The sequence below is a fragment of the Thamnophis elegans genome, chromosome 6 (genome assembly GCF_009769535.1).
Source record: "Thamnophis elegans isolate rThaEle1 chromosome 6, rThaEle1.pri, whole genome shotgun sequence".
In the NCBI taxonomy this organism is placed as follows: domain Eukaryota; kingdom Metazoa; phylum Chordata; class Lepidosauria; order Squamata; family Colubridae; genus Thamnophis; species Thamnophis elegans.
The window spans coordinates 219,835-243,427 of record NC_045546.1 but is presented as its reverse complement, the minus strand read 5'-3'; the positions used below and the strand labels follow the sequence as shown (position 1 = coordinate 243,427).

Genomic DNA, 23,593 nt, shown 5'->3' with positions numbered 1-23,593 from the left:
GTAGGTGATATTTTCTTCCCCTTTCTGCCCTTGCCTTTATTTATTTCATTTATATCCCACCTTTGCTATTTTTATAAACCCCTCAAGGCAGCCGCCGACGTATCTAATATCTCTGCTGTTTCCCCCACAACAGCAGCCCTGCGGGGCAGCTAGGGCCTGCTTTTGTGACCCTTCTGTGGACGTAACTACAAACCTTTCTGCAGTGTGAAAGGCCCCCGGGGGCTCCCGCAGCTTTGGCTGTTTCCTTGCAGACGGTTCAGGGCCCCAACTGGGCAACCTCATCAGTGGGAGCCGGCTTTCTCGGGGAGGGGGGGGGTGGGGCCCAGAGCGCGCCTGCATTCTGCCACGGGTCCCTCGGAAAGGTCCCTCCAGGCCCCCAGGGTTACAATCGGGACGGGAGCCCCGCCTCCTTTGCTTGGCTCAGGGGTTCTGGTCCTGGGCGGGTGGCAAAGCCCCGTGGCACCAGTCAGGCTGCCTCTGCCCCGGGACACAGACAGAGCTGGGCGACCGAGGCAGCTTCGTGAAGGGTGGAGTTGAACCCCCAGAATTCGGGCTTTGCTCTGGCGGCCCAGGGATTCTGGGAGTTGAGGTCCACAGTCATCACAGCTGCCTGCTCGGAGTCCCAGGGGCTCCATTACTGGGGGGGGTCTCGAGCTCTGGGTGACGGTGATGGGACGAAGGAGAGCCTCCCCAAGGGTTCTCCCGGGAGAGGGGCAGGGGCCCGGGGGAGGCGGGATTTCTGAGAGGGCGGCCATCCTGGGACTCTTCTGCCTTCTCCCTGGCAGGTTGGGGGGCTTCTATACCCTCCCCATCTGGCGGGGCCTCCGCCTGGTTTCCCTCAACATGAACTTCTGCTCCGAGGCCAACTTCTGGCTCCTGATCAACTCCACCGACCCAGCGGGCAGCTCCAGTGGCTGGTGGGCGTCCTGCAGAGGGCGGAGGAGAGTGGGGAGAAGGTGAGCCGGGGCGGGCGGGGGTGGGGCCGGGCAGGAACTGGGGCAGGCCTGGCCGGGTCATTCCAGAGCATGGGGTGGCCTCCTGGGAAGGCAGGGCAAAGAGCGAGCCCCCCCGTCTCCAGAGGGGGGGGCCCTGCTGCTGCCCCACTGACCCCCTTCCATCCTCTGCAGGTCCACATCATTGGCCACATCCCTCCCTCCCATTGCCTGCGGAGCTGGGGCTGGAATTACTACCACATCATCAACAGGTAGGAAGCGCCAGCTGCCTTCTCTGCCCGGCCTGGCATCCAAGCATGGGACCTGAGCAAGGGCTTGTGCCAGGCTGAGTGCAGGGACTCCCGCAGGCCTCTTGTCCGTCCCAGCCTGCACAGTCGCTCCACGTGGGGGGGGGGGGAGAGGGGGGGGCTGAAGTCCTCTCAGGCTCCTTCCCCTCCATCGCTCAGGTCCCTCCCGCCATCACTAACTTTGCTTCAGCTGCCCCAGGCTCAGCCATGGCTGACAGTTGTTTCTGCCCTGATTCGCCTGGTGAGCAGCCCATCAAATCCCCAGGTGGTTTCCTGAGTGATTCCTGAAGTGGAGGGGGGAGCAGCTCCTAATGCCAGCCATGGTTTGAATTCTCACGGCTCAGGGGACTCTGCAGAGCCTCGTGCGGGAGGTGCACCACAGCCTCTATAACCCCCAGAAGGGCTTGCCGGGGGAGGCTTCCCGCTTCTCAGGCCCAGAGCAGCCCCGGAGACTTAAGGCATGGAATCCTAGGACTGGAAGTGCTCGGGGTCCTGGGGGCACCTCTTCTCTTTCCCCCCCCCCCAATCTTCCGGGATTCCTGCTCAGCCTGTTTTGGCTGCCCATCCGGGGCAAAGCTGGGGAGTTCCGGCTCAGGCCTGTCCCTCCCTGCAGGTTTGAGGGCACTGTAGCCGGGCAGTCTTTGGCCACACCTGGACGGCTTTGAGATGTTCTACGACGAGGAGACCGTTTCCGTCCGGTGGGCATCGCCTTCCTGGCTCCCAGCGTTACTACCTACATCAGCCTCAACCCAGGTGAAGTGCTGCCCTCCTCTGCCCCCAGAGGGTCTGCTGCAGGGGCCCTTCCTGGGCGGAGACCGTAACCCCTGCCTGCCTGCCTGCCTTCCAGGGTACCGGATCTACCACGTGGACGGGATCCGCTCTGGCAGCTCCCACATGGTCCTTGACCACGAGACCTTCATCCTGAACCTGACGCAGGCGAACCAGCCCGGGGCCGGGGCTCGGTGGCAGCGCCTCTACGGGGCTCGGGAGACTTACGGGCTGCCCGGGCCTTCCCGCAGGACTGGAACCAGCTCCTCGACCGCCTGCAGGCCGACGAGCGGCTCTTCCAGCACTTCTGGTACCTGCGGTTCAAGGGCCACCCGCCCGCCCAGCCCTGCGGGGACGCCTGCAAGAAGGCCACGCTCTGCGCGCTCCGCACCGGCCGGGCAGCCGATCCCAAACTCTGCCAGACCCTCAAGCTGCCCTTCCCGGAAATCCAGGCCTGGTGGCGGCAACAGCGGTTCTGCTAGCAGGGGCCAAGCCGAGGCCCCGGAGTGGCCCTGCTCTCTGGCAGGCTCTGTGGGCATGGGCCCCTTCGCTCCGGCGCTCCCTTGGGCTCGAGTTCCAGAGAAGCCCCACAGCCCTCCACACCGCACCCCCCAGATGCGGAGAAGGCCCAAGACTCTGAGAGATGGGGGGGGGCAGGCTGCCCTGTGCCTCTGCTGCTGCCCCCCATTGCTTGGCAGCTTCTCCTCCTCCGCCCCTGCTCCACCACACCACCCTTGGGGGCATGGAAAGCAGGCCTGCAAGACATGCCCCCCCTGCTGCCCCCATGTATGAAGTGCCATCCGCAGAGGAGGAGCAGAGGCCGGACGGCTGGGGGCCCCCTTGCCAGGGCTCCTCTGCAGGGCTGCTCTGGCGCCAGGCAAAAGCGGGCAGGGTCCCTTCTCAGACTCTTCGGCCCATCCTCTGCCAGCATGGGAGGGGGCGCCCCTTCTCTTCAGTTCCTCCTTCCCCCAGCAATAAATGGCTTCCTCCACTGGTAGAAGGCTCCTCTTTTGCCACCCCCCCCCCCAGCAGACATCAGCCGCTTGCCTGGATGCTCTGGCCACGCGTGACCAGCTGGCTGCCCCCAAGCCCAGAGGACAGGCAGAGAGGGCACAGCCTCTTCCCGATGACCGGAGGGAGGGGGGAGCTCTGCCTTTCCTGCGCCATATCCCGGGAGGGGGAGGGGAGGCTGCCCTGCACCCCAGACCCCCAGTGCCCTGCCAGGCCCCCATCATCCCCAGGACTGGACTCCAGCAGCCTCTTGGGCAGGGAGAGGGACGCTGGCAGCCCCTCCCTCCATCGCAAGACCACACCAGAGACGGACGGACGGGAGGGGGGGAACAGAATTTATTGGTGGGTTAGTACAAGACAAACAGCAGAGGCAGCAGCTCCCCCCCCCCTCTGCTGCTGGGCCAAAGGGGGGGTTGCTGGGGCCCTGAGCCCCCCCCCCCCCCCGCGCAAGGCCAGATGCCAGCAAGGTCCTCGGCAGCAGCTGATTCCAGGGCTTGGGGAGGGGGGAGGGATCAGGCCGGGCAGCCGCAGCCGCCCAAAGAGGAGCCCTCCCTCCCTCTCCTCCCCCACTGGCATGAAGGTGGACGCCCGTGGAGATCCACGCCGCCCTCGTCAATAGACCCCTGGCATCCATGCAGAAACACACGCACCGCGCACGAGGGCAGGCTGGGCGCTGCGAGGCTGATGACAGAGGCCAGGGGCACGGCTGGCATGGAGGGTCCGGCTGGGTGGGCAGGTGCCCCTTTCTCCTGCCTGGAGCTCACGGCGTCTGAGACCCTGGTGCTTGGGTTGGAGGGTCCCCAGCAGGGCCTGGATGCCCTTCCGGACGTGGAGCCCACGCGGCGAGCCACGGAGTCGGCAGGAGGGCCGGAAGGCAGGAGCTGCCGGTGGACTGGGGCCGCGCGTCCAAGCATTTCTGGTAGCGGAGCTGGAAAGGAGGGATGAGGAGGGTGACGGGGCACGTAGGGCACAGGATCCCCCAGCCATGCCCTGTGAGTGCCCTTCTACAGCAGGGAACGGATGGACGAGGGGGGGGGTGGAGGTTAGGCACCGGTGGGATGGATTGCTCAGGGAGGGGGGGGGCAGGAATGGCCGGTCAGCAGATTGCAGAGAGCTGGCAACGTGGCAGAGCCTCTGCCAAGCGGGGGGGGGGGGACAGGAGCCCCTCGAACTCACCATGCAAGCAGCCTGGACGGCTTCGCTCAGCCCCGCAGCGTTGGGCTCGCACCAGATCATGTGGCAGGAGAAACTGCCGGCGGCAGCAGCCATGATGAAGGCGAAGGAGCGGGCATCCTTCCCGATGCCCATGAAGGAGAGGAAGCGCACGCGGCACTCGCACAGCACGGTCTCGGTCTGCGGGAAGGCGGGAGTCGGGACAGACCCACAGAGAGCGGGGGGGGGGCTCCCATCCCTGGCTCTTAAGGCCTCGTCCCCAGCTGCCCCCGCCAAGCACGCCCTCCTCACCTGCTGATGGGTGAGGGTGAGGGTGGCTGGTGCCACGCTGAATTGGGCAGGTGCCCACTGCTCCTTGCTGCCGGACGACAGGGCCGTCTCCAGGGCACTGTTGATGACCTCCATGCCTGGGGAAGCAAAGGGGCCAAAGCGGGTGATGAAGCCCTCGGAGGCCCCAGCAGCAGCTAAGCCAGGACGATGGTTCCGGTTTCTGGGAATGGCTGCGGGCGAGGGAGCAGCAGAGCATCTCCACCCAGGAGGCCGGCCGGGGCCCCCTGCGGGCCTCCGATCCCGGGGGGGGGATGGGAAGGAGGCTGCCCACATGGGCTCTTTCCGCTCCCTGAGCTGCATAAGGAGGACTTCCAATCTCCGGGGGAGAAAGGGGATCTGATCTGCTGGCCTTCCTGCCTTAGGGGAAGCCGAGGCCGGAGGTCAGAGAGCAGATTTCGTGGAGGCCAATGCAGCAGAAGGAAAGCCCCCCCCCCCTGGCCAAGGGGGCCTGTGCAGGGAGGGGGGGGGAAGGGAGGGGCAGCCCAGGGGCTGAGGAGCACGCAGAGACGGGGAGGGGCTGGGAAGGGCCTGAAGAGGAGGGGGTCAAGATGGAATCGGTCAAGGCTGCTGCTGCTGCCCTTCCTCCTCTTGGGGTCTCTGTCCCCCCCCCCCACCCACTCTTACCCACGGGCTTGGCCACGGAAATGCTCCCCAGGTAGGAAACCTGGAATTTCTGGACCGATTCACTTTTGGGTGCTGGAAACTCAACTGGAGGAGAGAAAAGGGGAGCAAAGGAAAGACCTCGGGGAGTCCTTGACTTACGACTTAGCGACCGTTCAAAATCATGAGACCCCCTCCCCCCACTTTCGCCCATCCCCGGTCTCCCCAGTGCTCTCTGGGAGCAGCCCTCGAACCCAGGGCCCCCCTTTCTGCTTTGGGCAAAACTGCCGCTTCCTTTGAGGGACGAGTGGCTCCACTTAATGACCCCTGTGGTCATTTTACAGCTGTCACAATGAGTCATAAAATCAGGTCAGTTGCACGATGGCCCACTCTATGACTCACACAACCTTAATTGCCAAGCTCAACAACGGTTGTAAGCCGAGGACTTTCCTGAACCTTCATGGGCTCCACCCCCATCCAAACCCCCAGGGTGGGTGCAGGCCCCCTCCCCCCACACGAGAGCTTTGCACCCCAGGGGAGGGCTGCCACACAGAGCCCCCCCCTTCCTGGCCCTCCCCGTCCTCCCCTTCCCCTACCTTGGAAGGGGATTTCGACCATCTTGGAAGGGTCCAGGGAGAGGCCCCGGAGGGAACTCTGGGCGCTGTGCCGCTCTGTCGCAATCTAGAGGAAAGGAGGTGTTGGTCGGGGGGCAGAGATCGTCCCTGAGGCCCCTAAAATATGGGGTGCCGCAGGGTTCGGTCTTATCCCCCCTACTATTTAACATATACATGAAACCGCTGGGCGAGATCATTCGGAGGCACGGGATAAAATACCATCAATACGCGGACGATACGCAATTGTATCGGTCCGCCCCGTGCCAACTCAATGAAGCGGTGGACGTGATGAGCCAGGGTCTTGAGGCCGTTAAGAACTGGATGAGCGCTAACAAACTGGTACTCAACCCGGACAAGACCGAGTGGCTGTTGTGTTTCCCTCCCAACAATTTGGCTAATGTTCCATCTATCAGGCTGGGGGGTCAAATTTTATACCCCTCAGATAGGGTCCGCAACTTAGGAGTCCTCCTGGATCCACAGCTGACTCTCGACCATCATCTGTCGGCTGTGACCAGGGGGGCATTTGCCCAGGTTCGCCTGGTCCGCCAGTTACGACCCTACCTGAATCGGGAGGCTCTCACAACAGTCACTCGAGCCCTTGTGATCTCTAGGCTGGAATACTGCAATGTGCTCTACATGGGGCTGCCCTTGAAGTGCATCCGGCGGCTGCAGTTAGTTCAGAATGCGGCCGCGCGAGTGATAGTGGGCGCACCACGGTTCGCCCACATAACACCCATCCTCCGCGAGCTGCACTGGCTACCTGTTGATCTCCGGGTGCGCTTCAGGGTGCTGTTGACCATCTTTAAAGCCCTTCATGGTAGTGGATCTGAGTACTTGAGAGACCGCCTTCTGCCGATTACCTCCCTCCGACCGATAAGATCGCACAGACTGGGCCTCCTCCGAATCCCATCCGCCAGTCAATGTCGACTGGCGACTACACGGAGGAGAGCCTTTTCTGTTGCAGCTCTGACCCTGTGGAACGATCTCCCCGTCGAGATACGCACCCTCACCACCGTCCAGGCCTTCCGCGCAGCCCTTAAGACCTGGCTATCCCAACAGGCCTGGGGATAAGTCTCTAATTTGCCCCACCCGAGTGTTGAATGTTGAATGCAAGTTTGTTTTTATTACTTTATTTTGTTCACATATTGTTTGTTTTGAATTGCACCCCCTCCCTAATGATTGTAAGCCGCCCTGAGTCCCCTCAGGGAAAAGGGCGGCCTATAAATCCTAATAAAATACTCAAATACTCAAAGGTCACCCCCGGGGGCCAATCCTGCAACTTCTCCCCCATGGCCTTAGGACTGGGGGGGGGGGGGACGCAGTGGGTCTGAGGACGGTTCCTGGCCCCAGAGGGAGGCCTCCGCTCGTGCCTCCCTTTCCAGGAGCTGCATAGGACCCCCTGCGGAGGAGCCAGAAGGGAGGGGCCAGAAGGGAGGGGGCGAGTGGCCAGAAGGCCCCCGATGAAGGGGGGCGGTGGGGGAGGGGCGCCCCTGACCTTGGAGCAGATTTCGTGGAGGCTGCTGGCGATGTTCTTGGCAGGGGCATCGCACCAGAAGACGTGGCACTTCAGCATCTGAGCCAGCTGGTCTTGGGCCACGTAGGCAAACGCCCTGCAGGGGACGCAGAGGGTCGGCGTGCCAGGTCAGCGCTGGGCAAAGCCCCTCCGGCTGGCAAGTGGGGAGGCTGCCAAGCGGGCACTGGGGGCGCCCATTCCGGTGTCCCTCCCAGCAGGGGAAGCTGAGCGGAGGGGCTGGGAGGGGTGTGCAGGGCTTACCTCTCCCTGGTCCCGGGGCGAAGCAAAGGAAGAGAAGGGGGGGCACCAGAGGATTAGCAGGGGGGCCTCGCCCCCCCCCCCGCCACTGCCCTGATTATGTCAGCCCCCCTGTGGGCCGCCAGGAGCCCCAAGGAAGGCACCCATCAGTCACTCAGCTCTCCTCTGACCCGGGGGGGGGGGGGGCAGCCAGTCAGTGGCAGCAGCAAGGCGCCAGATAGAGGCCAACTGCTGCCCCCCCCTCGGTCCTGGATTGGCCCATCAGATCCGGCCATCAGAGCTACTACAAGATCCCCCCCCTCATTCAGTGTCGTCCATGGGGAGCCTCCACCCCACCCGAGACTGGAGGGGGAGGGACTCTCTCACAGAGGGAGCAAAAGTCCAGGCTGGTTTGGACTGCAGGTCTGCACAGCCCCCAGACTCTGGGAGGAGACCCCAGCCTCACTGCCAGGCCAGCCTGAGAGGCAGGAGGTCTTGGGGCTTCCCCAGATGCCCCTCAAGGGGGACACGCGCTTCCCCAGGGGGCTCAGCCGCCCCCGGCCTGTGGAGCAGCCCCACCCAGGAGGAGGGTCAGCTGGCCTGGGCTAAGGATCCTCCAGGGAAGCCCCCCCAGCAGCCCCCTGGCACCACGGCCACCTACCTTCCACTGTCCCGCCCGACCCAGACCCAGATGGCCGAAATAGGCAGGCAGTGCAGCTCCTCCGCTCCTGCGGCTCCAGCAGCTTCAGCCGCTCCTCCAGCACCAGCAGCATGGCCTTGCCCTGCAGGGGAGGGAGGGAGGGGGAGAGCTGCCAGTCCCCCACCCCCCTCAGGCCCTCAGGGCTCCCCTCCCTCAGCCGGGCCAGGCTCCCCATCGGCCTCTGCCCCCCCCCAGGCCTGGCTGCTCCCTGCCCTCCCCGCCAGCCGCTCACCTCCGCCCAGGAGCCCCCAGGGCCAGCTCCCGCCCGGCCAGCTGCCGGATGCAGTTGTTGACGGCCATTGCGCTCCGGGGGGCCAACTCCTCCTCGGCCATCTCCACCCAGCCCAGTGAGTGGACGGAGAAGCACTGCGGGAAGCAGAGGAGACACGGCTGTCCCGGGCGGAAGCTCTCCCCAAGGAGGAACTCTCCCCCCCCCAGGTGAAAGTGGCAGCGGGGTTACCCGGGGCAGCCCGGGCGATGCCTAGGAGGGGGCACCACCGGGTGTCCCTCCCTGGAGCCTCCCCCACTCAGGCCACTCACAGAGGGTGGAGCCCCGGCCCAATTCCTGCTCCCCTAGGCCTTCGGATCCCCAACAATTGGGGGGCGGTGAGGGAGGCTTCCTCCTGCAAGGGGCTCAGAAGCCGCCCTGCCTGTGGCCCAAGAGAGCCTGCCAACCTCGTGGCACCGGGCAGCTTTACCTTCGATCCCGGGGAAAGTCCCAGCAGCCCGGCTGCTTCCTCCCCTCCGGCTTCCAGGGAAGATCTGGAGGAGAAAGGGGGCTCTCAGTTGGGCTGCCCTTCGACACGGCCCCCCTCCGCCCCCCAGGGACCACCCACACCCAGGAGCCTCAGGCCAGACACCCCCCCACAGGCGGCAGATGTGCAGACACAACCTGATGCCCCCAAGAGGGACCGAAAGAGCCCTGGAGGCAGGGTGGGCCCCCAGCCTGGCAGTGCCCCCCAACCCTTCTCCCCATCCTCCCTCCCTCCCTGCTCTGCCCTGAAGGGAGGTGCCAGGTGGCTTCTGGTGCAGGGATGTTGGCGGGCAGAGGCCATCTCCGCTTAGGCCTCCACAGGCTCTCTGAACTATGCCGGACCCCGAGGGAGAGCCCCTCCCAGGGCCACAGGACAACCCCCCCCCCAAACACACTCACCGTACGCCGGAAGACGCCAAGGCTGAGCTGGGCGGCCCCTCATCCACGGAGAGTCGGGGTTGCCCCCTCCGGCGGCACCTCCTGGGGGAGCAAAGCCATTAGGAGCAGCCGCCCCACCCACCACTCCTGCCCCTGCGCCCCCCCCCCCCGGCCCAGACTCACTTTCCAGAAGTCTGGATCGGGAGCTGCCTCCGTCTGTCCAAAGTCCATCCAGGTGAGCTGCAGGGAAGGTGGGGGTGAAGAGTGAACCCCTCCCCCAGCTGTGTCCCTGCTAGGCTCCCCACATCAGCCCTTCCCCAATGCCCCCCCTCCGGCTTCCAAGAAAGCCCTCTGGCAGCCCCCTGCTCCTGCTCCGCTCTGCCCAGCCCAGAGGGTCCACTGGATGCCCAGCCTGGTCCGGAGAGGACCCATCGTTCCCTTCCGGAAAGAGCTGTGTGGGCAGAGGGGAGTTGCTGCCACGGGAGGGGATGCTCACTCCAGGCCTCCCCAGGAGCACAAGGGCCGCCCCCAACCTCCACCCCCGTGAGGGGGAAGAGCATCTCCCACCTTCCAGGCTTACAGGAACCACAGCGACTGTGCAGGGGGGTCCCAGGGAAACCCTCCTGCCCCCCCCCACAGCTGCCAACCACGAGACCCAGAGTCGCTTGGGGGGAGGGGATGCAGCCGGAGGCCTTGGGAGACGGTGTGTGTGTGTGCGTGCCTTGGAAGAGCAACGCCAGAGGCTCCCAGCTGCGCACACCCACACACACAAACACCAGCTGCTCAGAGCAGGGAGCTGTGCGGAGGCTCCCCCTTTGCAGAGGGGCCAGCCAGGGCCCTCCTTGGACTGGGGCCACAGAGTGGAAGTGCCGGCTGCCATGGCCTGGCTGGGTTCACACAGACGCACCCCCCGGCAGCTGCCATCCTGTGCCTGGTGTGCCCGGTCCTGCCCTCCTGAGCACCAGTCCTGGGTAACCTTTCAGCTGCTGCTGTGACCCGGAGCCAAAGGTTCGGTCTGGTGGCTCAGGAGCCCAGGCTGGAAACCAGGCGACTGGGAGTCCTAGCCCCGCCTCAGGCATGAAAGCCAACCAGCTGGGTGACTTGGGCCAATCACCAGGAGACTGGGAGTTCTAGTCCTGCCTCGGGGTGTCTCCCCCAATGCGCCTGGCAAGGTGAGGAGGGGTTTGTGGGGAAGGAGGAGGAGGAGGAAGGACTGTCCGATGTTTGCTGCTTTGTATTTAAAATAAAAATAAAATCGAAGTAAGTAAATCCCCAGCTCCTTTGATGTCCCTCAGATCTGAGGGGGCCCAGCAGGACAGTCCAACCCCTGCCCCCCCCATGGCCAGGGGTCCGAGGAGGGCCCCTCCCCCGCAGCCTCTCACCTGTGTCTCCCGGGTGGGGGTGTTTCCTGCCGAGGGGGGCTCCCATTGGGTGGTCCCGGTGGGGATGTGCCAGTAGTAGGTGCCAGAGGTGTCCTGGACCCTCATCCATCCGGCTGGGAGGTCGGAGTCGTCTCCAGGGCGTTGCACAGCCAGAAGGACTCTGCCAAGAGGAGGAGCCGGGTGGGTCCCTGGACGGCTCTGGCCTCCCCGAAAAGGCCTCCCCCAGGCAGGGCTGGGAAGCAGCCAATCCTGCCAGCCCAGGAGGGAGGCGGCTGGGGAGGCTCAGCCCAGCCTGGGAAGAAACATGTTAAGCCCCCTCCCCTCCGCTGCCCCCTCCCCGGCAAGGAGCCTCGACTGACGTGGAAGACCCTCCTGCCCCCCCCCCGGCCCTCTTCCTGCTTCTCGCCTTGGCAGGCAGCCCCCCCCCCTGCCCCATGCAGATGCTTGCGTGCCCCCATCCAAGGCCTGGGCTTAATTGTGCCACGAGGCTCTCCAGGCGCTGCTGCCCCAGGCAGGGGGGGATGATGGACTCGGTGCTTATTTCCCCAAACCCCCCACCCCACCCCCTCCGGCCTTACTGGAGCCCAAACTGCCCATCAGCCAGGGCGGCTGGGGAGGAAGCAGGCAGGGGTCCCCTCAACTCCTCCTGCCAGCCCTGTCCCATCCCCACAGGTGGAGGGGGCCCCTGGCTGCCCACGCCAAGCCCATCTCTCCACACGGAGCCCCAAAGCCCCCCCGGAGCCCGCCAGTCTTCCCGCCTCCTCTTGGGCAACTCTGGTCTGCAGTGGGGCAGGCAGAGAAGAGCCCCGGCCTCCTTAGCCACCCTCTCCCCACCCCAGCAGAAGAGCCCCACTCCCTCCCCCCAAAGGCCAAGGCCAGCTGAGAGCCCTGGGGGAGGGAGGGCCAAGCCAGAGCAAGAGGGGCTGCAGCCAAGAGTCACAAGAAAGGGAGAGAGGGGTTTTGCCCCTAAGCGCCCCCTCCTCAATTCTGTGGCTGATGGGACCTCCCCTCAGGACCCCTGCCCCTCTCTGCGCCCAGCATAAGACAGAAAGAGAAATTAAAAGTACAGTCATGGCATTATCTCATCCTTAATTTCCCTTTCACCCCGCTCCCACCCGCCATACTCCCTGCCTCCTTCCTCCGGCCTCCCCAGCTCCCCTAGCCCCTCCCCCTGCCCACTGGCACCCCCTCCCCACCCCTCCCCACCCAGGAATAAGGGCTGCTGCAGCACAGCCAACAGGGGGGTGGGGGGGATGCATGCCCTGTAGCAGAAGCTGTTCCTGCCAGCCTGACATAAATCTTCCAGACTTAAACCCAGGATAATTTAAATAGCTGCCCCAGGCCTGGCCCTCCCCCCCCCCCTGCAGCCCCGGGGCCCACCAGCCTCTCGCCAGTCCACATCGCTCAGCCCACTCCCCGTCCAGCCCGACAAGCCCCCCTTCCTCCTCCAAGGCGAAGTGCATCTCAGCGCAAGGCGAGCAGCAGCAGCTGGGCTCCCCCAGGGCCGAGAGCAGGGGGGGTGGAAAGCCTCCCCCGCCTGTGGGAGGCTGCTGGAGACAGCCACAGCTGCAGGGGGCAGGATCAGAAGCAGCATCCCAGGGATGGTTGCTGGGCACTGGGCAGTCCTGGGGACGACGGGCGGGGGTGCTGACATCACAGCTCCCCCGGGGGCCTTCGGAGCCTAGCTGAGCCAGTGCAGGAGCAATGCTGCCAACTGACTGGGGGGGGGGGCATATTAGAAAGCAGCCCCAAGCGCCCAGCACACCCCCCAACCCAGAAACCTCTGCGCTTGCCCTCTGAAGATTTCCCAAGGTCTGTTTCAACATGCATGGCCCACCCCCCTCCCAGCCACTGGTTCTGCTTGGCCCAGGCAGGTGGCCTCTGCCATGGGGGTTCCCCCCCCCAGCAAGTCACGGATGGCCCTTGCTGTGCTTCCCACCCCCAGGACCCACCGGGCTTCATCCAGGGAGCTGCCGGTGGGGCTGCCCTGGCTGAGGGGTGGCCCAGCTGGAATCTTCGTCGCTGGCGGTGCTGTTGCGGGTGGCAAAGAGGAGGCTGGCGCTGCGTCCTTGCTCCCCCCGAGGCAGTGCCCACTCATGAGCTCTGCTCCGACTCAGTCACAGGCTCACTCCGGACGGGTGGAGCCTTCCTCCTCCTCCTCCTCCTCCTCCTCCTCCTCTTCTTCTTCTTCTCCTCCTCCTACTCCCTCCTCGGCCTCTGGGCCCTTGACCTCCTGCCCCGTCAGCGGGACCAGCAGCGTGCTCAGCTCCTTGCTGGGAAGGCTGAGTTCGTTGCGGTTCTGGTCGCGACCACGCTCCTCCGCCTGCCGCAGCTGGTTTCTGCCCTTCCTTCCTCCATTTGCTGTTGGAGGGCTCCTCCGCGGAGGGCGGCAGCCCCAAGATGCTCTGCAGCTCCCCGCAGCTGTAGGCGCAGCGCCCCTTGTGTGGCAGGACCGGCCCCCCCGGAGGGGCTACCAAGGCCAGGCTCAGGCCCAGGCAGCCGTTGTCGTTGGCCAGGCCGCTCCTCTTGCTCAGCGAGTGGACATGGTGCTGGGAACAGGGGAAGGCTGGCGGGCGGAAGCAGCCGGTCACGAGAGCGAGCAACCCCCATGCGCCCCCTCACCACTCTCCTTGGGGGCAGGGGTCCCCCTAGGCCAGCAGGGCCCTGATTATGGCTGGCTGCGATTGGTCAGCGTAGCCTCTCCCCCCCCCTCCCTGTAGAGAGCAAGGAGCCAAACTCCTCCTCGGGTGGCCCCAGCTGGGCCTTCAGCTGCTGGAAGGAAAGCGGCCAAAGATGAGGGGCGGGAGGGAGGCGTCCTGGGGCCCAGAGAACCCCCTCAGGACCATCCCATCCTCAGCACCAGCTGGCCCAAAGCTCTGGGCTGCTCTTCACAAGCCCCCCATTCCTGCCCCCCAAGGTCAAGGCCTGACTCCTGCAAGACCTGAGCCGCGCTTACCGATCTGGGCCGGAGGGAGAGGAGCGTAGCTACATGCCTCCGGGGAACCCGGGTGGGGGGAAGTCCAAGGAAGGCCAGGCCACATTCAGCTCCTGGGAGCAACAGGGGGAGGCAAGGGGGTCAGTCCACCCCGGCAGCCCCAGGGCAGAGGACCAGCCAGAGGGCCCCCCCCCCCTGCTCTGTTCTCCTGAGTCTCCTCTGGGGGCTGGTGGGGGAGGGCTCGTTTGCTCCCCACCCCTGGCGGTTGGAGGGAAGCTCTGAGATGGACCCAATCCGAGCCTCCAAGTGCCACCCTTAAGGGCAGCCTCCCGGGTGAGGTGAGGCCCATTTTGCCTCTTGCCATGGCCCACAGGGGCCCGGGGGGGGGGGAGAGGGAGGGGGAGGCTTCAGCAGAACCAGAGGGCTGCTCTGGCCTTGCCCTCCTCCCCTTCAGCTGGGAGCCTAGGAAGGAAGCAGCAGGGAGCCTGTCAGTCCTCCCTGGGGCGCTCTGCTTCTCTTGGGAGCAGTCCAGGTAAGTGGCTGTGGCAGCACCCTCTGGCCCACCAGCCCAGCCCAGCCCTGGCCCCCTCCTGCCAGGGGCCGAGCCGACGTTTTTTGGGGCCAGGAGATGCTGCCAAGGATGCTCTCAGCAGACTTCCCTCTCCGGCCCAGAGGCAGCAGGGAGCACTTGAGACGGAAGCCCCCCCCCCCTTGGCACCCACGGGGGGGGGGGGTTCTAGGACAGTTCCCGCGGCTGACTCACCTGGCAACTTGCCCTGGGACGAGACTTACATGAAAGGAATATGAAAGAAATGGTGGAATAGAATCATTGAAGAAATGATGCAAAAGGATGGAAAAATGAAAATTGAAGGGCAAAAATTCAAATGTTTTTTGATTATTTTAAATTATTAAATTGTTCAATTGCGCGAGTTGGCCCGGAGTGAGTCGGCCCATTCTGGACCCACGGAGGGAGCTCCAGCCCTTTGCTGATCTGGGTCGCCTTGGCTCCCTCTGGCTCCCTCGCAATCCATTCCAGGTGGGGGGGGGTTCCACTTCCTTGAGCCCCGGGAGGGTCTGCAGCCCCCTCCCCCAGGAAGGGCTCCTGCTTCCTCCCTGACTCTCCCGCCTCCCTTTCGCCCCGGGGCCTGGCGCTCAGAGAGGCCATCTGGACGGGCCCGGGGCGCTTGCCTGTCCCACCTGGCCCTCCGCACGGGCCTCCCCTCCCCAGCCTGCGTTGCGGCCTTGAAGGGGCCCCGAGCCCTGCGCCCGACCGCTGACAGCGTCGCCAAGAGCGCGGCCGCAAGCTGGGGCCCGGCCGCCTTGCCTTCTCCGCCCACCGCCTCCTCCTGGCCGCCCCCCCCCCCCTTCTGCGGCGGAGGGCCGGGGGAGCAGGGGGCCGGGCGGCAGCGGGGAGGCTTTGGCCGCGGCTCGCTTGGTCCGGCGGGGAGGCCGTTGCCCTGCCCGGCCCCTCCCGCGCCCCACGGGCTCCAGCCTCAGGCCGCCCGCACCCGGTTCCGCCTCGCCGGGCGCTCCGGAGACCCCGCGGCCCCCGCCCGCCCGCCCGCCCGCCCGCCCCGCGCTGGGTACTGCAGCTGCAGCGACGCTTTCGGAGGATGGAGATGGCGGGGGGGGGGCTGAGGGGGGGAGGCGTCGTTTTCCGCTTCCGAGACCGAGCGGCCCCCCCGGAGGGGGTCGGGGACGGCTGGCCCGGCGGGGGGAGCGGCGGCGGCGGCAGGCGGAGGGCCGGAGGCGGCGGCGGGGAGGGAGGCGGCGCTGTCCTCAGCACCTTCCGCGGGAGGGAGGGAGGGAGGGAGGCGGTCCGGGCGCCCGGCAAGAAGCCGGCCAGGGAGGGGGCTGCGGGCGGGCGAAGGCGGCTCCCCAGTCCGGGACGGGCGCGGCCGGAGAGGGCGCCTGCTTCCTTTGCCCGCACGAGCCGACCTCAGCCCAGCCACCGTCGTCGGCCCGCTTCCCCTGCCTGCCAGCTGCCTGGCTCCGGTTCTCGGCCGGGCAGGCAGGGGCTGCAGGCAGGGCTCATCTTCCAAAGGCGGCCCCAGATCCCCCGAAGGCGCCCTGGGCTCAAACTGGGCAGCCGTGGGGGGCACCAAGGAGAGAAGGTGCCAGTCGGGGGGGGGGGGGGATTGTGGCCTTAGAATCCTAGGCCAAGAAGGGACCGTCGCTGTCAGGAAAGTCCCCCTTCCTTCTAGGCTGGATTTGTCTTTGATGATCTCCCCCCCTCCCCGTTGCCTCCCGTCCCTCCCCCAGGTGCTTTGGAGACCAGGTCGAGCCCCTCTTCTCTGTGGCAGCCCCTCAAGTACCAGAAGAGCCACCAGAGCCCCCATTCCGAAGAGCAGAGTCTGGAGGCTTTCAAGAAGAGGCTGGAGGCTCCTCGTGGGAAATGCTTGAGCAGGGGTTGGACTAGATCAGCGGTTCTTCACCTGGGCGATATCGCCCCCCAAGGGGACGTTTTCATTTTTCAGGGGGGCAATGGAATGAAAAGGGGTGACAAGGGGGGCGAAGGAACGGAAGGTGGGGTGATATGGGGGCGATGGAGCCAGAAGTTTTGGGGACACGTTTGATACTTTTTTCGTACAGTGAACCGCTGTATATCTGTCGTACAAAACGTCAGATCGCTCGATATTAGTGGATTGAACTGTGTTTTAAAATGTTCCTCCAGCTAGCTTCAGTACAGAACTCTGTAAATATGTGAATACGCATCGCTCATCTTCATGCGCGTTGTGCAGCAGCTTCTATCGCCCTACCCATACAGTGGTGATGGAGTGGTGATGCAGTGATGGTGAGCACTTCTTTCGAAACATCGCATGCTGAGTGGCTGCCCCTGTGGTGTCAGCTGTAATGTCAACGTAACTGTTGAAACTAGGTTATCGACGTCCACGCGTGTTTTATAGGGTTCCAGTGCAGCCAAAAATTTAATTTGCAGTTGGTGCCTTTCATTTGGAAGACCTCTCAACATGGCCCAGAAGAGGAAGCATCGCCAATATTCGACGGAATACCTAAAATTGGGGTTCATTCCATCTCCTTCCAACGTGCAGTTTCCATTTTGTCTTCTTTGGGAGAAAACATTTTCAAATGAAGCGATGAAGCCTTTCATCGAAGACCATTTGGAAGAATTCATTCGGATAAAGCCAACAACCGCTATTGTTTTTCAAATCCTTAAAGGCCAAGTTTGAGGGTCGCAGCACTGTTGAGAAGTTATTTGGAAAATCGTCACTCAACGCCGACAAGGGGCTCGTTTGTTCCTATGAAGTATCTTTGTTGATAGCAAAATGTGGCAAACCTCACACTATCGGAGAAACGCTGATTTTTACCAGCGGTGAAAGAGATTGTTGCCACCATGTTGGGGCCCAGCGCAAGCACTTTCACGCAATCGATTCCTTTGAGCAATGACACCGTATCAAAAAAATTTTTTTGATGAAATGGCTGCTGAAGTGGAAAGAAAGCTTATTGGCACCTTGAAAGTACAGAATTCGTGATGCAGGCTGATGAGTCAACGATTCGTGAAAATGAAGCCTTGTTTAATTGGCTTCCGTCCATTTCATCAACGTAAATGAAGAGATTGGGGAAGAAATGTTATTTGCTCGAAATTTAGCCACCGACACAAAAGGTTCTTTGATATTTCAAAAAGTTGAAGAGTTTTTTAATGAGAAAAACATCTCTTTGACAAACGGCGTGGCATGTGCAACCAACGCAGCTGCATCCGTGGTTGGATGATATCGCGGATTTCAAGCTTATCTAAAATAGGTTGTACCTGGAGTTACGACTGTGCATTGCGTCGTTCATAGACAGCACCTTGTCTCAAAAATTTGAGTGGCCATTTGCACGAGTCTATACGTTACGTCATTAACGCTGTGAATAAAATTAAGTCGAATGACTTGAACAACCGACTTTTAAAATGACGAGGAGTTTGAACATTTCCTTTTGAACACCGAAGCAAGGTGGCTTTCAAATGGAAAGTGTTTGTGGCGATTCCACCAACTTTTTGACACAGTCGTCGAATTTCATTGATCCAAGTCTAAGCAGTTCTCTTAAACTTCGATGTCTGGATGCAGCTTATCTCACTGATGTTTTTGACAAGCTGAATGAAGTGAATGTAAAGCTGCAAGGAGATAAAATCAATTTTCTTAAGGCCAAAGGAGTAATCTGCTCATTTATTTCCAAATTGGACCTCCTTGCAAGCAATATGAGTCTCCAGGAGCTGTATCAGTTCCCGAGCCTTGGTAAAGAACATCAACTCCAAGCAGAAGATTGGGACGTTTTTTGCTGCCACTTGAAGCAACTAGTTCAGTTCAGTTCAGTTTATTTCATTTATATGCTGCCTTTTCCCCCGAAGGGGACTCAGGGCGGCTCACAACTCAACCAGGGAAGGGGAATACAGACAAAAAGAAATTAAAAAAAACAAAGCATAATAATGCATAATTTAAAAACATACAACAGTCATACCATTCGAGGAGGGGGGCAAAAGCTCTTTAGCCCCAGGCCTGTCGGAACAGCCAGGTTTTAAGGGCTTTGCGGAAGGCCTGGAGGGTGGTGAGGGTTCGAATCTCCACGGGGAGCTTCGTTCCAGAGGGTCGGAGCAGCCACAGAGAAGGCCCTCCTCCGGGTAGTCGCCAGTCGACACTGGCCGGCGGATGGAATTCGGAGGAGGCCTAATCTGTGGGATCTAATCGGTCTATTGGAGGTGATTGGCAGCAGGCGGTCTCTCAAGTACCCAGGTCCAATACCATGAAGGGCTTTATAAGTGACGACTAGCGCCTTGAAGCGTATCCGGAGACCAATAGGCAGCCAGTGCAGCTCGCGGAGGATAGGTGTACATGGGTGAACCGAGGTGCACCCACGATCGCTCGTGCAGCTGCATTCTGGACAAGCTGAAGTCTCCAAATTTAGAGATTTAGAGATTTAGAGATTTAGAGATTTATTAATATTTGTAGGCCGCCCTTTTCCCTGAGGGGACTCAGGGCGGCTCACATAAAATAGGGGAAGGGGAGATACAGACATTAAGATAAGACATATAATAAAATAATAAACAACATACATTCATCATTCGGGAGGGGAATTATCCTTGTCCCCAGGCCTGACGGGCGAGCCAGTTCTTCAAGGCTGTGCGGAAGGCCTGGACGGTGGCGAGGGTGCGAATCTCTACGGGGAGCTCGTTCCAAAGGGTCGGGGCTACTACTGAGAAGGCCCTCCTCCTTGTAGTTGCCAGCCGACACTGGCTGGCCGATGGTATACGGAGGAGGCCTAATCTATGTGATCTTATTGGTCGCAGGGATGTAATTGGCAGAAGGCGGTCTCTCAAGTATCCAGATCCACTGCCATGTAGGGCTTTATGGGTGACTAATAGCACCTTGAAGCGCATCCGGAGATCGACAGGTAGCCAGCGCAGCTCGCGGAGGATAGGTGTTATGCGGGTGAACCGAGGTGCACCCACAATCACTCGCGCGGCCGCATTCTGTACTAGCTGAAGTCGCCGGATGCTCTTCAAGGGCAGCCCCATGTAGAGCACGTTGCAGTATTCCAGCCTAGAGGTCACAAGGGCCCGGGTGACTGTTGTGAGAGCCTCCCGATTCAGGTAGGGTCGCAACTGGCGCACCAGGCGAACCTGGGCGAATGCCCCCCTGGTCACAGCCATTAAATGGTGGTCAAACGATAGCTGTGAGTCCAGGAGGACTCCCAAGTTGCGAACCCTCTCTGAGGGTGTAGAATTTGACCCCCCAGCCTGAGTGATGGAATATTGGTCGAATCTCTGGGAGGGAAACACAACAGCCACTCGGTCTTTTCTGGGTTGAGCACGAGCTTGTTAACCCTCATCCAGTCCATAACAGCTTCGAGGCCGCGGTTCATCACGTCTGCCGCTTCATTGAGTTGGCACGGGGCGGACAGATACAGTTGAGTATCGTCCGCATATTGATGGTATCTAATCCCGTGCCTGCGAATGATCTCACCCAGCGGTTTCATGTAGATGTTGAATAGTAGGGGGGGATAAGACCGAGCCCTGAGGCACCCCATAAGTTAGGGGCCTAGGGGACGATCTCTGCCCCCCCACTAACACCGACTGCGACCTGTCCGAGAGGTAGGAGGAGAACCACCGCAACACGGCGCCTCCCACTCCCACCTCCCGCAGTCGTCGCAGAAGGATACCATGGTCGATGGTATCGAAAGCCGCTGAGAGGTCGAGGAGAACCAGGATGGAGGAATGTCCTCCATCTCTGGCCCTCCAGAGATCATCGGTCAATGCGACCAAAGCGGTTTCTGTGCTGTAACCGGGTCTGAAGCCTGACTGGAAGGGGTCTAGATAGTTTGCTTCCTCCAAGGACCGCTGGAGCTGGAAGGCCACCACCTTCTCAACAACCTTCCCCAGAAAGGGGAGGTTGGAGACTGGACGATAATTATTAAGGATAGCTGGATCCAAAGATGGCTTCTTCAGGAGGGGTCTCACCACCGCCGCTTTCAGTGCGGCGGGGAAGTTCCCCTCCCGAAGTGAGGCGGTGACAACCGCCTGGATCCAGCCTCGTGTCACCTCACTGCAGTTAGTAACTAACCATGAGGGACACGGATCCAGTACACAGGTGGAGGTACTTACAGCCCTCATGGCCTTGTCCACATCCCCGGGGGTAACGTCTTGAAACTCAACCCAGAGTTGTTCAAATTGATCCTCCTGTGCCTCGGCTGGAGCTGCAGGGGTGGAGTCCAAGTCCGACCGAAACCGAGCAATTTTGTCCGCTAAGAATTGCTCTTCAAGGGCTGCCCCATGTAGAGCAACTAAAAGAAGATACGGAAACCAGATTCTAGGATCTGATAAATCTGGAAGTGCCCACTTGGGTGCTAAATCCTTTCACAGCAGACTTTGCATAACTTCATCCCAAACTGCAAGAGCCACTGACGGATCTGAAATACGACTGTGAAGCCCAATCGCATTTTCAGAGTTACGGCTGCGAAGCTTTTTGGGTGAAAATGAGGAAGACTCACCCAATATTGTGGGAGGAAGTTAAGTTGCTTAACTTTAGCCTTTCCTTCCACTTACTTAGTGGAGAGGGGCTCCAGCGCCGTCCAACAGATCCTTTCTAAGTCGAGGAACATGTTGAAGATCACTGAGCGCGGCGATTTAAGAATGAGATTAGCAAAAATGGTTCCAGACATCAAGAAATTGGCGTCAGCTCACCAAGCTCAAGGCAGCCATTGATGTTCTCTTTTTTTTCTTTTTCTGTACATACATTTTCTTCGTTAATAATTGTCTCAGCTCTTATAGTTGTATTTGCTTGCATTGGATTTCATGTTCCAGTTTGAGTTTTCGGCTTCGTTTCGAATTCTTGTTCTGCTCTGTAAAACATTTTGTGTGTCTCTTTGTATTGTACTTTTTTAGCATCCAGTTTGATATTATATTTTCTCGGTTTTATGGTTTCAATTTTCTTCGTGTAAACTTTTGTGTAGATATATATATTTCTTCAGTTTAAGGCATTAAATTTGTCGCTCTGATTTTTGTTGCTTCCTTCTGTAAAAAAAAATCTCTGTGTCTTTTTAACCCTTTTTACAGCGTGCATGAATATATATTTTCCTCAAATATTAATTTAGTTTAAGAGTTTTCATTTTGAAATTCTTAGTTCCTGCATTGCGGTTTGTTCTAATGCCCTTTTTATATTTCTTTTTGAGTCTTAAAATTCACTTGTAATTAAATCATTAAATGTTACTGGTTTTTTCAGGCATTTCATTTTCTTGCAATTGAATTTTGTTTTCAGTGGTCGTTGCATTTAGTGTCTTGAATAAATAAGATAATAATGAAATACTGTATCACGAAGTTTGGGAGTAAAGTGATGGGTGGCATCAGAATTTTTCACACAGTTGAGATATGGGAAAAAGACTTGAAATAAATTATTTACATTGATACATCCTGATGACAATTTTAAGAAAACAAAAAATGTGTTTGCATAAATTGGAGAATTATTTCCCTGTGTTGTGATTGAGAGGTTATGTTGAGGGAGGGGGACAGTGATAACTTCCTCAATGGCTCAAGGGGGCGATTCTTTCAAAAGGGTTAAGAACCGCTGGACTAGAGGACCTACAAGGTCCATTCCAACTCTGTTATTCTGAATGGAAGGGACCTTGGAGGTCATCTAGTCCAACCCCCACCACCCAAGCAGGAGACCCTACTACACCATCTCTGAGGGATGGCAGCTGTCACGCCCCACTCCACTCCATAATTAGGAAAGAAGACCAAGAGACTCCATGGGTTGGAAATCCAAAGTACTTTTACTAATTATAAATGGTAAGCGAGCAGTAGTGAAGCAAGATCTGAATAATATGGCGCGAAAGCAATTGATATATGGCAAAGCCCGTTCCCCCCCTTAGGATCAAAGCTCCAGTCCAATCATAAGTCCTTCAAATGTCAGGTGTGAGATAACTTCAAAAAGACAGGCCGAAGATGGAATGTGTAGGCCGTTGATGCAGGCGGGAAACACGTACGCATGCGTAAACCCCAACGACTGGAACATCCTAGAACATTCCTGCAGCAGACCTCCAGCACATCAATTAAAACCCTCCCACATACACGCCCCCCCCCTCCCGTTTCATGGCAGCTGAAGCAGCAGCAAAGCAGAAGCTGACATCCGGCCGTCCCCCGGAAAAAGGCTGTCAGGCCTGGAAGAAAAAACAAACAAAACAGACAACACCGAACAAAACAGACAAACAACAAAGAAACAAGAGAGGGAAAGGAGAAAAGTCAAGGCTTGTCGGGATAAGCAGCATAAAATTTCCGAAGCAAGCGGGGAGCATGAACGTGGGACTTATCAACCCATTCCGTGTGGGAGGGGGGAAAATGTTTCCAAGCCACAAGGTATTGGATGCGATTGCGGTGCCTGCGGGAATCCAGAATGTCCCGGACTTCAAAATGACGTTCCCCATCAACAAGCAACGGAGCAGGCGGAGGGTCATCTGCGGGCCGCAGGTCAGACACCCGCACCGGCTTGATGAGGTTGATATGGAATACCGGATGGATCCGATTAAGATGTTTGGGCAATTGCAAACGAACCGAAACAGGATTGATAACTTTCAAAATCGGGAAAGGGCCAACATACTTGGGACCCAATTTCTTAGACTTTTGTGTGGTATGCAAGAATTTCGTAGACAAATACACTAAATCACCAACGTGGTACTCATAAGGCTGAGAGCGTTTCCTATCAGCCTGCTTCTTATGCGCCTTGTGGGCCGCGTTCAAGGTGGAACGAGTGAGGGGCCAAAGGCGACTGAGACGTTCACTCCAGTCCGCCACGGAAGGAACCTGAGGCTGGGCCGCAGGTAGTTCGGGGATAGGAACAAAATCATGGCCATAAACGACCCTGAAAGGGGTGAACCCAGTGCTGGAGTGAACCGAATTGTTATAGGCCACTTCAGCGTGTGGTAACAAGTCCACCCAATCGTCCTGTTGATAATTGATGAAACAACGTAAATATTGTTCAAGGACGGAATTAGTACGTTCACAGCCGCCATTAGTCTGAGGATGGTAGGCGGAGCTAAGGCCCTGGGCGGAGCCAATACGCGTGAGGAACTCCTTCCAAAACTTGGATGTGAATTGGACTCCACGATCGGAGATAATACGGTCGGGAACGCCATGCAAGCGGTATATGTGGGAAAGGAAGAGCTTAGCCAAGGCCTTGGCGGAAGGAATCTTGTGGCACGGCACGAAGTGAACTTGCTTGGAGAACAAATCAGTAACCACCCAGATAACCGTGTGCCCCTGGCTCTCGGGAAGGTCCACAATAAAGTCCATAGAAATTTCCTTCCACGGGGCAATGGGGCGGGCGACGGACTGTAGAAGTCCGTGTGGTTTCCCCGGAGGTTTTTTGGCGGTAGCGCAAACCGGGCAACTGGAGACATAAAGTTCAATGTCCTTTTTTAAAGAGGGCCACCAGAATTGTCTCTTCACGAGGTGCAAAGTTTTCACGAAGCC

At 59.8% G+C, this 23,593-nt stretch overlaps 3 protein-coding genes across 3 annotated transcripts in view; 1 reads left to right on the top strand and 2 right to left on the bottom strand.

Moving 5' to 3' along the window:
- SMPD1 (sphingomyelin phosphodiesterase 1) overlaps window positions 1-3,005 on the top strand; it is a 33,943-nt gene extending 30,938 nt beyond the window's left edge. Inside the window, 8 exon segments of the mRNA XM_032219654.1 lie at window positions 786-895; window positions 898-956; window positions 1,128-1,204; window positions 1,854-1,886; window positions 1,888-1,928; window positions 1,931-1,993; window positions 2,088-2,243; window positions 2,246-3,005. Coding sequence (XP_032075545.1) covers window positions 786-895; window positions 898-956; window positions 1,128-1,204; window positions 1,854-1,886; window positions 1,888-1,928; window positions 1,931-1,993; window positions 2,088-2,243; window positions 2,246-2,490 — 784 coding nt within the window. The 3' untranslated portion in view covers window positions 2,491-3,005.
- Window positions 3,006-3,551: 546 nt separating this feature from the next.
- LOC116509993 (amyloid-beta A4 precursor protein-binding family B member 1-like) lies at window positions 3,552-10,796 on the bottom strand. Its single transcript, XM_032219312.1, is given in 16 exon segments — window positions 3,552-3,846; window positions 3,849-3,887; window positions 3,890-3,947; window positions 4,196-4,372; window positions 4,484-4,599; window positions 5,147-5,230; window positions 5,719-5,803; window positions 7,232-7,346; window positions 8,148-8,205; window positions 8,208-8,268; window positions 8,419-8,438; window positions 8,441-8,552; window positions 8,885-8,948; window positions 9,340-9,420; window positions 9,502-9,558; window positions 10,701-10,796. Coding segments are annotated over 12 exon segments (1,107 nt in total). The 5' UTR covers window positions 8,520-8,552; window positions 8,885-8,948; window positions 9,340-9,420; window positions 9,502-9,558; window positions 10,701-10,796; the 3' UTR covers window positions 3,552-3,631.
- Window positions 10,797-12,519: 1,723 nt separating this feature from the next.
- Window positions 12,520-15,428, bottom strand: LOC116510183 (amyloid-beta A4 precursor protein-binding family B member 1-like). The gene is given in 7 exon segments (XM_032219653.1): window positions 12,520-12,696; window positions 12,698-12,796; window positions 12,798-12,846; window positions 12,848-13,038; window positions 13,040-13,266; window positions 13,657-13,751; window positions 15,225-15,428. Coding segments are annotated over 6 exon segments (828 nt in total). The 5' UTR covers window positions 13,742-13,751; window positions 15,225-15,428.
- Window positions 15,429-23,593: the final 8,165 nt, after the last annotated feature.